At 50.7% G+C, this 15,809-nt stretch overlaps 2 protein-coding genes across 6 annotated transcripts in view; both read right to left on the reverse strand.

Moving 5' to 3' along the window:
* The window catches only part of LOC311633543 (uncharacterized protein), a 90,844-nt gene that overhangs the window by 12,976 nt on the left and 62,059 nt on the right, over positions 1-15,809 (reverse strand). The window lies entirely within an intron of this gene.
* LOC311633547 (uncharacterized protein) overlaps positions 1,805-15,809 on the reverse strand; it is a 24,867-nt gene continuing 10,862 nt past the window's right edge. Inside the window, exons 2-5 of one of the 4 annotated variants that reach the window (XM_084906312.1) lie at positions 14,480-14,606; positions 8,727-8,863; positions 7,585-7,711; positions 1,805-4,061 (exon numbers count right to left, since the gene is read on the reverse strand). In XM_084906312.1, the coding sequence (XP_084762438.1) occupies positions 1,900-4,061; positions 7,585-7,711; positions 8,727-8,863; positions 14,480-14,606 (2,553 nt within the window). In that variant the 3' untranslated portion in view covers positions 1,805-1,899. Of the gene's footprint in view, positions 4,062-7,584; positions 7,712-8,555; positions 8,864-10,030; positions 10,656-14,479; positions 14,607-15,809 lie in introns of those variants that run through there. The other 3 variants (XM_084906313.1, XM_084906311.1, XM_084906314.1) reach the window with 3 other exon arrangements.

Here is a 15,809-nt window from a genome sequence, read left to right on the forward strand (position 1 = left end):
GTGTGTAGGAGAAACCAAGCAATGTGTCTCATTCACATCAGTGTTTTTCTCTTTCTGTCCCTCCCCAACTATTCCTCCTTCCCATTCTCTCTAAATGTCAATGGAAAAAAATATCCTCAGTGAGGATTAAAACAACAACAAAAAGAACTGAAAGAGTAAGACCTCACCCAGCCAGTATGGCTCAATGGTTGAGCATTGACCTATGAACCAGGTGTTCATGGTTCCATTCCCAGTTAGGACAAATGCTTAGGCCAGTGGTCGGCAAACTGCGGCTCATGAGCCACAGGAGGCTCTCTGGCCCCTTGAGTGTGGCTCGCCCACAAAATACCATCACCTGGACGAGTCTATTTTGAAGAAGCGGTGTTAGAAGTTTAAAAAATGTGGCTTTCCAAAGAAATTTCAATCGTTGTACTGTTGATATTTAGCTCTGTTGACTAATGAGTTTGCCTACCACTGGCCTAGGTCATGAGCTTGATCCGCAGCAGGCAGCATGCAGGAGGCAGCTGATCCATGGTTCTCTCTCATCAATAATGTTTCTCTCTCTCCCTCTGCCTTCCTCTCAGAAATCATCAATAAAAAATATATTTAAAAAATAGAGTAAGGCCTTGCCTTGGCCAATGTGGCTCAGTTGGTTGAGCATTGTCTGATGTACCAAAAGGTTGCTGGTTCAATTCCTGGACAGGACACATGTTCAGGTTGCAGGTTCCATCCCTGGTCGGAGTGAGTGCATGAGGCAATAGATCAATGTTTCTCTCCTCCTCTCCCCCTCTCTCTACAATAAATATATATATATATATATATATATATATATATATATATATATATATATATGTTTTTTTTTTGTTTTTTTTTTAAAGAGTAAATTCTCAATTATTGTGTAAGCCAAAGTCATGAGCAGCAGACAGTTCCAACTTCATCAACTGGAAGGTGGGATATCTCATCACAAATAATCACCCTTGATGAACATGTCCTTAGAACACATAGTCAATGCTCTGCAAGCTCCAATTCATTATTGCAGCTTGTCCGTGTCCAAATCCTACCTAATAAAAGGGAAATATGCAATTTGACTGTCATTCCAACTCCCAAGACGGCTGCCCCATATGGTCAAAGAGTAATATGCAAATTGACTGTCGCTCCAACACACAAGATAGCTGCAACAAGATTGCCAGCAGAGGTGGCCGTTAGGAGGAACCAGGCCTGGAAGGGAGGACAGTTGGGGGTGACCAAGCATGCAGAAGAGGGCAGTATGGGGGGACCCAGGCCTGCAGGGGACCAGGTCCGCAGGTAAGGGCAGTTAGGGGCAATCAGGCTGGCAGGGGAATGGTTAGGGGTTGATCAGGTTGGCAGGCAGAAGCGGTTAGTCAATCAGGAAGGCAGGCAAGCGAGCAGTTGGGAGCCAGCAGTCCTGGATTATGAGATTGGGCCTAAACGGGAAGTCGGACATCCCTCGAGGAGTCCCAGATTGGAGAGGGTGCAGGCTGGGCTGAGAGACCTACCCCTGTGCCCAATTTTTGTGCACCAGATCTCTAATTAGTCATAATAGGAAAGCTGACGCCCTGGTCATTTCTATTTTGCCATAATATCTGTGACACCAGAGGTTAGCTTCCATAAGCACACTGAGGTGTTGACTACCACACAGTCTGTGACCTGCCAGGCGGAAAGGTGAAAGGAATTAGCCTCAGACTGTAGGAGCGCCGTATACTGAGAAGCAGTCCTGGGCAAGTCGGAATGAGAAAAACTACTTACACACACACACTTCCTACATACAAAAAACTTACGGGGAATCTCCCCACGGTGCATAGTCAGATATAAAGGAGTTTTAATTCAGACAAATGACTCCCCGAAATGTTCCCTCACGTGTTGCGACACGGAGCAGGACACTGTTCACTCCCAGCACGTTCACGGCCTCTCTGCCACGTGAACTCGCTGGTGGTAACGGAGTTTGGAGCCATAGATAAAAGACTTCCCACACTCATCGCACTTGTAAGGCCTCTCGCCAGTGTGGACGCGCTGGTGGTAACGGAACGTAGAGCTGTAGATGAACGACTTCCCACACTCACCGCACGTGTAAGGTTTTTCGCTCGCGTGGACCCGCTGGTGGTACCGGAGCTTGGCGCTGTAGATGAACGTCTTCCCACACTCACCGCACGCGTATGGCCTCTCGCCCGTGTGGACGCGCTGATGGTAGCGGAGTTTGGCGCCGTAGACGAACGTCTTCCCGCACTCGCCGCATGCGTAGGGCCTTTCTCCCGTGTGGACACGCTGGTGATAACGGAGGGAGGAGCCCGAGGAGAAAGACTTCCCGCACTGGCTGCACGCGAAAGGCTTTTCCCTGGCGTGGACTCTCGGCCGGTAACAGAAGAGGTCCCCGCTGGCGAAAGATTTCCCAGCCTCGCCCCCCTCGCCCGGCCTTTCTCCCGGATGAACCTTCCGATGTTTCCCGAGGCTGCTGCTTGTGGGAAAGGACTTCCCGCACTCGCTGCACGCGTACGGCCTTTCCCCCGTGTGCACTCTCTCGTGGCAGTGCAGGGCGTAGATCCTGGCAAAGGACTTCCCACAGTCCCTGCACTCGAAGGGCCTTTCCCCCGTGTGAACCCTCTGGTGATACAGGAGGCTGCTCCGTCGGGTAAAGGATTTCCCGCAGTCACGGCAGGCGTGGGGCTTTTCTCCCGAGTGGGTTTTCTGGTGGGACCGGTAGGTGGAGCGGCAGATGAAAGACTTGCCGCACTCGCCACAGGTGTAAGGCCTGGTCCCCGTGTGAAGGCTGAGATGGTAGCGGAGGCCGGAGCTCGTGGTGAACGCTTTGCGGCACTCGCCGCACTCGTACGGCCGCGTCCCCAGGTGGCCCTGCTCGTGGTACCGGAGGGTGAAGCTGTTGGTGAAAGCCTTGCCACACCTGCCGCAGGCGTAAGGCTTCTCTCCCGTGTGAATCCTCTGGTGTCGCACGAGTTTCCACCGGCTGTTGAAGGATTTCCCACACTCGCCGCAGTCGTAAGACCTTTCTCCGGGGTGAACTCGACGGTGATGGCGAAGGGCCGTGGGAGTGATGTAAGACTTGCCACATTCACTGCACACGTACGGCCTTTTTCCCGTGTGAGCGCTTTGGTGGTAACTGAGACCAGCCACTGAGGTGAACGACTTGGAACAGCAGTTACACTTATAAGGCTTATTTCCTCCGGTGTGAACTCTCTGATAGCGAAGGAACGCAGAGGCAGGACCAGAAGACTGTGCACACTCACTGCACACGTAACTGTTTTCTCCACCGTGCCGTCCCCGGGGATAAAGGAAGGCAGGCTTGTGGCTTAGGGATTTTCCACATTTGCTGCACGTGTACTGCCTCGGGCCTGCATGAGTGTTTCGATGCTGACGGAGGGTTGAGCTTCCGAGAAAGAATTTCCCGCGTTTGCCCGACACGTGAAAGCCTTTTCCCGTGTGGACTCTGTGGCGCCTCACACAGGAGGATTTGTACCTGAATGGTTTTTCGCATTCACCCGATGCAAAACATGGTCTTGCCGTGTGGACATTCTGGTCCTGAATAAGCACATGTTGGGGGTTCAAAGCTTTCTTGCATTCTCCAGAAGTGTCCAGGCTTGCTCTGCTTTGTGGAGTTATACACAGAGTTCCCTCGTTTGTCTCCTCCCGAGTCTGAGTGAGCTGCTGCTGCTGCTGCTGCTGTCCCAAGCTGGGCAGGAAGTCCCTCTCACCCTGCTCAGAGTTAAAGGTCTTCTCTGACATGTGGGTGCTGCAGTTCTTTGAGAATGAGGCCGTGTCGGCACTACTTCCGAAGGGTTCCTCTCCCTCGGGCTGCTCCTTAGGCGGGTGACAGTTTACACGGAAATAAAACCGTTTTGCGCACGCCCCGCACCGCAGCAGCTTCTGGCTGTGCTGCGTCCCCTGCTGCTCCACCAAGTGGAAAACGTCCCTCAGGACCGGCCCGCAGCGCCCACAGGGGTGTCTCTTCTGGGAAGACGAGGCTGCCTTGGGATTCTTCCCCTGCGACACGCCCACAGAAGCCCTCTGTTCCCCGTGTGCTTCCGCATCGTCCGCTCCACAGCAGCAACCTGAACGCAAGGAAATGCTGGTGAAGTACACGTCGACTAAAGGGAGGGGAGAACCCCATCACACATACTCACGTGGCAGCCATAGCCGGTTTGGCTCAGTGGATAGATCATCCACCTGTGGACCGAGAGATCCTGGGTTTGATTCCGGTCAAGGGAACATGCCTCAGTTGCAAGGTCCGTCCAGGACCAAGCCCTGGATGGGGTGCATGCAGGAGGCACCCAATTGTTACGTTTCTCTAGCATCAATATTTCTGTCTTTCCCTCTCTAAAAAAATCAATTGAAAAATATCCTCAGGTGAGGATTGAAAATAAAACAAACAAACAAACAAATACACACACACACACACACACACACACACACTGAGTGGCCAGATTATTATGATATCTGAACGCATAATAATCTGGCCACTCAGTGTATATTCTATAAAACAACAGGCTAATATGCAAATTGTCCCCTCAACCAGGAGTTCGGCCAGCAGGCAGGCGGCCAACCACCCATGTCTCTCTCCCTGGGCAGGCTGGCCAGATCCCACTCATCCAGGAATTCATGCACTGAGCCTCTAATATGTGTGTGTGTGTGTGTGTGTGTATATTCATGTGTCACATGTAGGCATGAATGTATGACATGCATTTCTTCATATATTTTTAAAATATATACATATTTTTTTTAAATTGACTTTAGAGAGGAAGGGAGAGGGAGAGAGAGAAACATCAATGATGAGAGATAATCATGGATTGGCTACCTCCCACACGCCCCCTACTGGGGATGGAGCCTGCAAACCAGGCATGTGCCCTTGGCAATTCAGTCCCCAGGATGACACTCTTTCCACTGAGCCAAACCGGCTAGGGCTGTATGACATGCTTTTCAAAACAAACAAACAGCTCTAACTGGTTTGCCTCAGTGGATAGAGCGTCGGCCTGCAGACCTGCGGACTGAAGGGTCCCAGGTTTGATTCCAGTCAAGGGGATGTACCTTGGCTGTGGGCACCTCCCCAGTAGGTGTGCAAGAGGCAGCTGATTGATGTTTCTAACTCTATATTCCTCTTCCTTCCTCTCTGCAAAAAAAAAAAATCAATAAAATATATTTTTTAAAAAGAGGATGGCCAAAACCGGTTTGGCTCAGCGGATAGAGCATCAGCCTGCGGACTGAAAGGTCCCAGGCTCGATTCCGGTCAAGGGCATGTACCTTGGTTGCAGGCACATCCCCAGTAGGGGGTGTGCAAGAGGCAGCTGATCGATGACTCTCTCTCATCCATGTTTCTAACTCTCTATCCCTCTCTCTTCTTCTCTGTGAAAACTCAATAAAATATATTTTTTTAAAAAAAGAATTCTTTTAAAAAAATAAAAAAGAGGATGTAACAACTGCTCTAGCAAGTTTGGCTCAGTGGATAGAGTCACGGACAGAAGGGTCCCGGGTTGAGGGCTCAGTCCCCAGTAGGGGGTGTACAGGAGGCAGCCAGTCAGTGATTCTCTCTCATCGTTGATTTTTCTATCTCTCTCACCCTCTTCCTTCCTCTCTGAAATCAACAAAAATAATTTTTTTAAAAAATGTAACAACTATATGACTATATGCACTGCATATCAGAGCATCTAAATTAAGTATTAAGGCTCCAGCTGGTTTAGCTCAGTGAATAGAATGTTGGCCTGAGGACCGAAGGGTCCTAGGTCAATTCCAGTCAAGAGCACGTACCTTGGATCCAGCTCCTCCCAAAGATCAATGTCTACCAGATGCCCAGTGGGGGTCAGGGCCTCAGGGGTCAAACACACCGAGGGCAATGTCTACCCAGTCGGGGGTCTGGTGTCCCAGGGCAACTTTTGTGATGTTGTTCAGGTGCCTGGGGCCGCCTGCTGGATGAAATGTGTCCCCAGACACGCTCTGCTTTGGGAAAACTTGAGGTCAATCTTTTTTTTTTTTTTTTAACTTAAGTTTTAAATTATATTTTTATTGATTTCAGAGAGAAAGGGAAAGGGAAAGAGAGAGAAACATCAATGATGAGAACCATTGATCGGCTGCCTTCTGCATGCCCCATATGGGGATCCAGCCCACAACCCAGGCATGTGTTCTTGACCGGAATTGAACCCGGGACCCTTCCGTCCACAGGCTGAGGCCCTACCCACTGAGCCGAACAGAATAGGGCACTGTCTTGAGATTTGTAAAACACATATAAATGGAGAATCTGAATGTAATTCAGAGATCTCTTTATAAGCCAGACTTTCCAATCACTGAGTTTGTATAAAATAAATAAAATGAGGTTTTTTGTTTTTTTTTTTCCTTTTGGTTATTGCCCTTGAAGGTGGACCAGGGTTACGGCATCCAAGGAGGCGAATATGAGGAATGCTTTTTTTAAAAAAATATATTTTATTGATTTTTTTTACAGAGAGGAAGGGAGGGATAGAGTCAGAAACATCCATAAGAAACATCAATCAGCTGCCTCCTGCACACCCCCCACAGGGGACGTGCCCGAAACCAAGGTACATGCCCTTGACCGGAATCAAACCTGGTACCCTTCAGACGCTCTATCCACTGAGCCAAACCGGTTAGGGGTCATGATTGATGTTTTTATCTCTTTCCCTTCCTCTCTGAAATCAATAAAAAAAATACTTAAAAAAACACACACAAAAAAAACACCCTTATTCCTACAAACCCAAGTAAAGGCAAATCAGCTGGCTCCTACCCGTGCACAAAGCCTCTATCTTATCTAATAAAAAAGTAATATGCAAATTGACCATCACTCCAACACACAAAATTTATTCATGGGTAGGGTCCATAGGCCTGGCCTGCGATCAAGGCTGATTGGGGCCTTCAGATTGCTGGCCGGAGCCTCCGTTTGCTCCATTCTGCCCCGTGGTGGTCAGGGCACATCATAGCAAGTGATAGAACTCCCAAGGGGACACTTTGCATATTAGCCTTTTATAGGGTGTCCACCAAAAATGCATACATACTTTGAATAACTGTAAAGGCAAGGTACATGCCCATAATCGAACTTGGGACCCTTCAGTCCGCAGGCCGATGCTCTATCCACTGAGACAAACCGGTTTCCGCCCACTGTACACTTTAATACACACAAGTCTGTATTGCAACCAGGCTGGGAAACAGAAAAGGAAGACAGACCTAAATACCACACGCTGTGAAGGAGAGCCTTGAAGAGGAGCCCGGCTTCAGATAAGCACGACCCAGACCACACCTGCGAGTCCCGGCACAGGCAGGCAGGAGGACTGACCGGGACAGGAAGGGACCACCCCAGGGAGACGGAGGGGGATGGGTCCGGACACATCAGCCCAGACACTGAGAATCCGTGAAGCTCAATATAATGCGACTGACTGACCTTGAATCCTTCCCAAAGGGCTCAGCACTGGGAGCGCAGGGGAGAGGAGGGCAGTGCAGACCCACAGGCCCAGCAGCACAGCAGCCGCCCCGCACCGGGGAGGCAGCCCTGCTGAGGTCCAGGCCCGCGGACTGAGAGAGCCGAGAGGGCAGGGAGGAGAGTCCAGCCCGAGTCCCAGGTGAGGCTGTGAGTCTTACCCAGAGAGGACACGAGGGCAAAGTTCTCCAGCATCACACGCACGTACAGGCGTCTCTGAGCCTCGTCCACCAGCCTCCATTCTTCCCGCGAGAAGCGCACGGCCACGTCCTCCAAGGTCACCGCGGCCTGTGAACGGGGACAGAGGACCCCGTGACCATCTGTGCCCGAGAACCCGCAGCCCCTCTCCCCAGGCATCTACCCCGACTCCCCTCAAAGCTCCCCTCAGAGGAACCCCACAGGGGGCAGAGGCCAGGGGGCCCCCCATCCTCAGGGTCCCTGCATGCCTGCGGGCCTCCCTCAGCCACAGCGGGCAGCAGGGCACAGAGATGGAACCATCATGGCATGCATCCCCCTCGGGGTCTCTGGAGTGAGACAGGGCACCGCCCAGCCCGGGCTCAGGCTCCACCTGGCAGACCCCCATGCTCGGTCCCGGGACCCTAACTCCCACGTCCCCGCACTGCGCACAGCCTTCTGCAGACCGCACCCCGCCCCTCCCGTCCCCGTGGCGCCCCCGCAGCCACGCACTCGGGAGCCGCCGCTGGACAGGCCTCTCCGCACCGCTGGCCCCGCGTCCTCATCCGCCCCGGGAGCTCCCGCAGCTCAGAGGCCCGCGCCCCCTCCCCGTCCTCCCTCCCCGCCGGGCACAGGGACCCGGAGACGCCCCGCCCTCTCAGCGCCCCCACATTCCGGGGACCCCGAGCGGGAGGGGAGGCGGGAGCCGTGCCCGCTGTCACCTCCTCCCCCGCCTCCTCCGCCCGCGGAGCCCCCGGTCCTCCTCCTCCCGGGGCCTCAGGGGCCGCAGACGGTCCTCTCTCCCCGGGAGTCACCCACCACCTCCGCCCGGACCCAGATGCAGAGGGAAAAAAATAAAATTAAATTTAAAAAAAGCTTCCATGGCCTCGGATCTTCCTGAGCAGCTGGCTCCCGGCTTCCCGCCCGAATGTGACCCGCGGGGCCCGGGGACACTCACCTCAGCGGGGCGCCTCCCGGCCGCCGCCATCGGCCTCGGCGGGGACCCGGCGCGGACCTGACGATCCCGGTCTCGGCCCCCGCCTCGGACCCGTGCCCCGAGGAGGGCTCCGCCGCTGGCGCTTTGTTACCTGAAATGAGGCCTCTGGCGCCGGAACCCGCGGAAGCTAACCTGCAAAGATCGACGGCTGCAGGGAGGCCGCCGGAAGTCCCGCCTCCAGCCCGGGGGCTCTCCATGTAACGCTGTCATCCTGAAGGGTGACGGCCTCAACTCGGCGCAAAGCCTTCTGGGGAGTGTAGTTTCCGGAGCTGAAAGGACATAGAAGGGAGCTCAGCCTCCTGGGCCACTGGGATGGGCGCCCCTGGAGGAACCCTGTGGTTAAGCTGCGACCTGAGTGAGGGGCCCGCTCCTTGTAAATTGCAGCAAACACTTGAATCTGACAATAATGACTTTAGGACAGGACTCAGTGGTCGGCAAACTCATTAGTCAACGGAGCCAAATATCAACAGAACAACGATTGAAATCTCTTTTGAGAGCCAAATTTTTAAACATAAACTTCTTCTAACGCCACTTCTTCCAAATAGACTCGCCCAGGCCGTGGTATTTTGTGGAAGAGCCACACTCAAGGGGCCAAAGAACCTAAGTTTGCCGACCACTGGGATGGGTTAGGTCTCCCTGCTCCCCCCACTTAAGGTACCTATTGCAAACCCAGTGGTTTATCCGAGCTTCACAACAACAGGGTGTTTGACACAGAGAACCACAGGCGGCCTGGCTGGCGTGGGCCAGGATGGCTCAGTGGTTGAGCGTCCACTTATGAACCAGGAGGGTCAGGTCCACTTCCCAGTGAGGGCATGGGTCCCAGTCAGGGCACATGTGGGCTTGGTCCCCAGTTGGGGGGAGTGCAGGAGGGAACAGATCTATGATTCTCATCATTAAAGTTTCTTTTTCAACCTAGCTGGTTTGGTTCAATGGATAAAGCATCAGCCTGCGGAATGAAAGGTCCCAGGTTCAATTCCAGCCAAGGGCACATGCCTGTGTTTCAGGGTTGATCTCCAGTAGGAGGCATGCAGGAAGCAGCCAAGCAATGATTTTTTTCTCATCATTCATGTTTCTCTCTCTCTCTCTCTTCCTCTCCCTTCCTCTCTAAAATCAATAAAATCTATATTTAAAAAAATTAAACTTTATTTTTCTCGCCCTAACCGGTTTGGCTCAGTGGATAGAGCGTCTGCCTGCAGACTGAAAGGTTCCAGGTTCTATTTCGACCAAGGGCATGTACCTTGGTTGCAGGCACATCCCCAGTAGATGTGCAGGAGGCAGCTGGTCGATGTTTCTCTCTCATTTATGTTTCTAACTCTCTATCCCTTTCCCTTCCTCTCTGTAAAAAAATCAATAAAATGTATTTTAAAAAAAAGAAAGAAAGAAAGAAAGAAAGAAAGAAAGAAAGAAAACTGAGGCCTAGAGAATGGATCATTTACCTGTTTTCCTGGTGACTGTCAAAGATCTGGGATTTCAACCCAGTTTGCATGGTCTGAGGTGTGGGGAGACTGATCACCCATCTCTTCTCTCTGGCATCCAGGAAGGCTGAGGCTCAAAAAAAATACCCATACATCTTCATACCTCCGGGTGCAGTTCTGTGTCCTGCTGCAGCCAAGCAAACCCCAGATAGACCAGGAAAATGGGTGAACACTGAAAAGCAAGCTTTTATTATACTACTAAATACCTCAATTACAGAAGTGATGAAGCGTAATCACACTGCACATCATTCTTTAAAGTGTATGATGTGTCTGTAATGTTGTGCATAACAAAAACAATTTAAAAAAATACAGGAAATACTATTCCACTATTGAAAGCAATAATTCCTGCCCTAGTAAGTTTGACTCAATGGATGGAGCTCTGGCCCATGAACTGAAGGAAAATGAGTCCCATCCCGATTAAGGGCACGGACCTCCGTTGCGGGCTTGGTCCCGACATGCAGGAAGCAACCAACAGATGTGTTTCTCTCACACCAAAGTTTCTCTCTCTGTCTCTCCCCTTCCCTTCCACTCTCTCAAAAAATTAATGGAAAAATATCCTTGAGTGAGGATTAACAAGAAAAAGGACACTTTGGCCGAGACCGGTTTGGCTCAATGGATAGAGCGTCGGCTTGGGGACTGGAAGGTCCCAGGTTCGATTCTGGTCAGGGGCATGCACGTTGGTTGCGGGCACATCCCCGGTGGGAGGTGTGCAGGAGGCAGCTGGTCGATGTTTCTCTCATTGACATTTCTGGCTCTCTATCTCTCTCTCTTCCTCTCTGTGAAAAATCAATAAAATATATTTAAATAAATAAAGTAGGGGGGATGCTTCCCACATGACTAAAACTTAAGGAGAATCTCCCATCTGTGACAACGGAAAGTATGAGACTGAATTCACATAAATGGCTTCTCATGGCTTCTTCCAGGGTCATTATACGGAACAAGAAAATTGCACATTCCCTTACACGGGTGGGGGAGGAGGGCATGGTGTTTATCCAGTGTGAATTTCACACTGTGTAATAAGGCAGATGCTTGGGGGGGAAATTTCACACCTTTGGTGCACTCATAAAGCCATCTCCTGGGTGAACTCTCTGGAGGTGAAAGACTGTCAAGCCATGGGTAAAATGTTTTTCACACTTGTTATACCATAGAGCCCACATTGTTATGAACTCACAGACCATCAACTCCATAAATGCAGGTAAAACAATTAATACAATTCACTACCCTCCTAAGACCTTTTTCTAATATAGACTCAAGTGTTATCAAAAGTTAAGAATTATGGCTAAAAAAATTTCCATTTCCCCCATTTTTGGACTCAAATGCCTACCTCCAGTGTGAACTCTCCAATGTTAACTGGACTGGGAACTATCCTTAGAGCTTTCCCCACATTCACGGCAACCTTCAGGCCTTTGTTTTGCGTGAACCCGTTGGTGTACGCGGAGGTGAGGTTTCCGCATAAAGGATTTCCCACATTCACTGCACACGTAAGGCCTTTCTCCTGTGTGACTTCTTTGATGCTGAACGAGTTCTGAGCGTTTGAGGTAAGATTTCTCACAATCACTGCATTCGTGGGGCTTTAACCCAGTGTGAACGCTCTGATGGTAACGCAGGCCAGAGCCAGATGAAAAAGATTTGCCACATTCTGCACACTCGTAAGACTTGTTGCTTGTATGAATTCTCTGATGATTCCGGAAGGAGTAGCAAGAGGAGTAAGACTTCCCACATTCGCGGCACTCATAGGGCCCTTCTCCAGTGTGCACTACCCGATGAAATCGAAGCTTCCTCTGAGTGGTAAAGGAGACCCCACACACAGGGCACTCATAAGGCTTTTCTCCCGTATGATCTCTCTGATGATTTCTGAGATTAAAACCGGACGAAAAAGACTTCCCACATTCACTGCACCGATGCCTCTCTCCTGTGTGAACTCTCCTGTGGGTACGAAGTTGGTGGCCTCGGAAAAAGCATTTCCCGCAGTCACTGCACGCAAAAGGCCTTTCTCCTGTGTGTGTCCTCTGATGTTGCATGAGGTTGGACTTGGAAATAAAAGATTTCCCACATTCACGGCACCGGTAAGGCCTTTCTCCCGTGTGAATTTTCTTATGATAGCTAAAGATATGGTTGGCGATGAAACACTTCCCACATTCACTGCACCGATAAGGCCTTTCTCCCGTGTGAACCCTCTGGTGTATACGAAGCTGCTGTCTTAGGATAAAAGATTTCCCACAGTCACTGCACTGATGAGGTCTTTCTTTTCTGTGTACTCTTTGATGGTTACTAAGGATGGTGGCGGATGAAAAAGCTTTCCCACATTCACTGCACTCATAAGACTGTCTCCCGCTATGAACTATCTGATGCTGAGTGAGGTAAGATGGTTGGCTGAAGGATTTCCAACATTCACTGCACTCATAAGGCCTTTTTCCCGTATGGACTCTCTGGTGTAGAATGAGAATGGAGCTACTGGTAAAGGATCGCCTACATTTACTGCACTGGAAAGGCCTTTCTCCTGTGTGCACTCTCTGGTGTAGAATAAGCACAGTTCTCCTGGAGAAAGATTTCCCACACTCACAGCATTCGTAAGACTTTTCTCCAGTGTGAACTCTCCAATGCAGAATGAGGTAAAATTTTCTTCTAAAGGACTTCTCACATTGCGTGCACTCATAACACCTTTCTCCAGAGTGAACTGTCCGTTGTCGCACGAGGATGGAGCTCTGGCTAAAAGATGGCGCACATTCACGGCACAACTCACATTTTTCCCCGGTGTGACTTCTCCAGGGATAAATGAGGACAGATTTTGGGTGAAAGGACTTCCCACAGTTGCCGCACTTGGACTGCCCTGGCCCACAATGAAATCTCCGATGCTGACTGAGGGTTGACGCTCGCCTAAAAGACTGGCCACACTGGCCACACACGTGAAGGCTTTTACTTGTATGCGCTCTCTGGTGAACGGTGAATGAGGATTGATCTCTGAATGTTTTCCCACATTCACTGCATATAACACACTGTCTTGCAGTGCGAACGTCTTGGTCCTGACCATGAGTCCATCTGGGCCTGAGTGGTTTCTTATATTCTCGCCAGGCGAAATAATTTGTGCTCTTTTTCTGGTGTTTGTGGAGTTTTGCTCTAAAGTGAAATTCTTTCTGACACACTCCACACCTGACCACGTTCTGGCTGTGTGGAGATCCTTTGTCCTCAGGGAAATGGAATATGTCTCTCAAGACTGGACCACAGCTCTCACAGAAGTGGGTCTTCTGGAAACACAGAGTAGCCTTGGAGGGGCTGGCCCGAGACACTCCTACAGAAACACTCTGCTCACAGTTTGCTTGTGCATGCTCAACTCTACAGCAGTTACCTGAATGCAAATAAAATCAGGTGAAGTACAGGTTGACTCTGAGAATGACACCATCATAAATGTGCATTCAAGAAATGAGTCTATGGCCCTAACCGGTTTGGCTCAGTGGAAAGAGTTTGGGCCTGCAGACTGGCAGGTCCCAGGTTCGATTCCAGTCAAGGGCACATCCTCAGTGGGAGGTGTGCAGGAAGCAGTTGATCGATGTTTCTCTATGATGGATGTTTCTAACTCTCTCTCCCTCCCCCTTCCTCTCTGTAAAAAAACTCAATAAAATATTTTTTTTTAAAATAAGAAATGAGTCTATGGCTTCCTTTTTTTTTTTTTTTTTAATATATTTTATTGATTTTTACAGAGAGGAAGGGAGAGGGATAGAGAGCTAGAAACATCGATGAGAGAGAAACATCAATCAGCTGCCTATTGCACAGGGGTCTAACCAGCAACCAGGACATGTGTCCTGACATGAATCAAGCAAGGAACGACACCCATTGAACTGAGAATGGTAGTTTTTGTATATGACTGATTCTTATCAGATTAAAACACGCTGTTATAAGATGTTTTCGTTAACCTCAGACTCATCACAAAGCAAAAGCCTACATTAGATAAACCAAAAATATAGGGAAAGGAATTAAAGCATACATCTGTGTAAAATCATGAATTCATAAAGATAGCAAGAGAGTAAAAAAAAAAAAAAAAATGAACAGAGGAACTATAAAACAACAAGACAAAAACTGACAAGATAGCAATCCTCAAGTACTTAAACGTTCTTCAGTCAAATCATACACGGTGGCTGAATGCATTAGAAAAACAACAAAAGACCTTGGATGGTGATACAGGGCCCAGGCCAGGGAGCGGGAAAGCATGGTGGACGCCATTAGGCTCATTGCATTCCATCCCTACGAGGAGAGTTCAGTGCAGCAGGCAGTGGGGCTGCAGCAGAGAGAAGAGGGCAGGGCCTGGGGTCCACAGTGGAGCATGGGGGGGTCCACAGAGCAGCCTCTGGGGAAAGGAGGGGGAGGCCGGGCAGAGCCTAGTCCAAGTTCCCGGGGAGAGGGTGAGAGTCTTACCCAGAGAGGAGGCAAGGGCCAAGTTCTCCAGCATCACATGGTGGTACAGGCCTCTCTGAGCCTCATCGAGGAGCCTCCACTCCTCCCGGGAGAAGTACACGGCCACGTCGTCAAAGGTCACACGGTCCTGGCGAGATGGGGACAGAGGAAACCATACACTTTTGCGCTATGCTCAGTACAGCCGGGGTGAACCTGAGGGGGCGGGCGTGGGGTGTGTGAAAGATTCAATAAGACAGACAAGAGAACAAAGCTGGGGCTAGGTGGGACACTGCCCTCTGATGGAGAGACAGTGCCACAGCCTGCAAGCTGGGTCTTTATTTTACAGCCAGATTCCAGGAGGCAAAGGAAGGGCGTGGTGAAGATGTTTTTTTAATTTTATTTATTTTTTTAAATATATTTTTATTGATTTTTTACAGAGAGGAAGAGAGAGGGATAGAGAGTTAGAAACATCGATGAGAGAGAATCATAGACCAGCTGCCTCTTGCACACCTCCTACTACTGGGGATGTGCCCGCAACCAAGGTACATGCCCTTGACCGGAATCGAACCCAGGACCTTTCAGTCCACAAACCAACGCTCTATCCACTGAGCCAAACCGATTTTGGCAAATGTTTATAATGTTCTCCCGGGATTCCAGTCTACTCAATTCCGTGCACCAGAACTCCATCCAGCTTTGCTGTGGCAGCACTTGCTGCACCTCCCGCAGCCCCCCTCACTCAGCCACCTGGGACCCCAGGTTCGGGCCCTAAAGTCAAGCTGACAACCACAGCCTTTGGCTATAGTTGTGCTGGGAGTAGCTTTGCCCTCCGAGCCGGGACCTGCACGTGACTCTGCCACGAGAGGGGAGTGCCCTCTCATTAGTCTGAGGCTTGAACCTGTCCAAACGTGGTAGTCACTCTCCACACACGTTGTCTTTCTGAGACCCTCACAGCCCATCCCCTCACACACCTGCTCAATGCTCCTCCTCCTCCTCCTCCTCCTCCTCCTCCTCCTCCTCCTCCTCCAGGGCCGCCTCCCTCCCAGGAGACACCAGCCCCGGGGGACCCGGACGTCTGCTCACTTATTAGGGTTCCAGAGTGACTGTGTGTATCCCTCAGCAAGGGCAGTGGGGACAGGCAGATGCTGAGCACCAGGTCTAGGGCCCCTTCCGCCTGCAAAGCACCTCCGTACCCAACATACACCCCTCCCACCTCACCGGTGTCACACACACCCCTCCCTCCTCGCCTCACCTGGGTCCGTCACACACACCCCTCCCCCCTCACCCGTGTCCGTCATGCACATTCCTCCCCCCTCACCCATGTGCATGCTCATGGCGTCCTGAGTGACTCACA

This window comes from Pipistrellus hanaki, assembly GCF_964339955.1.
Source record: "Pipistrellus hanaki genome assembly, chromosome: 15".
NCBI classification, from domain to species: domain Eukaryota; kingdom Metazoa; phylum Chordata; class Mammalia; order Chiroptera; family Vespertilionidae; genus Pipistrellus; species Pipistrellus hanaki.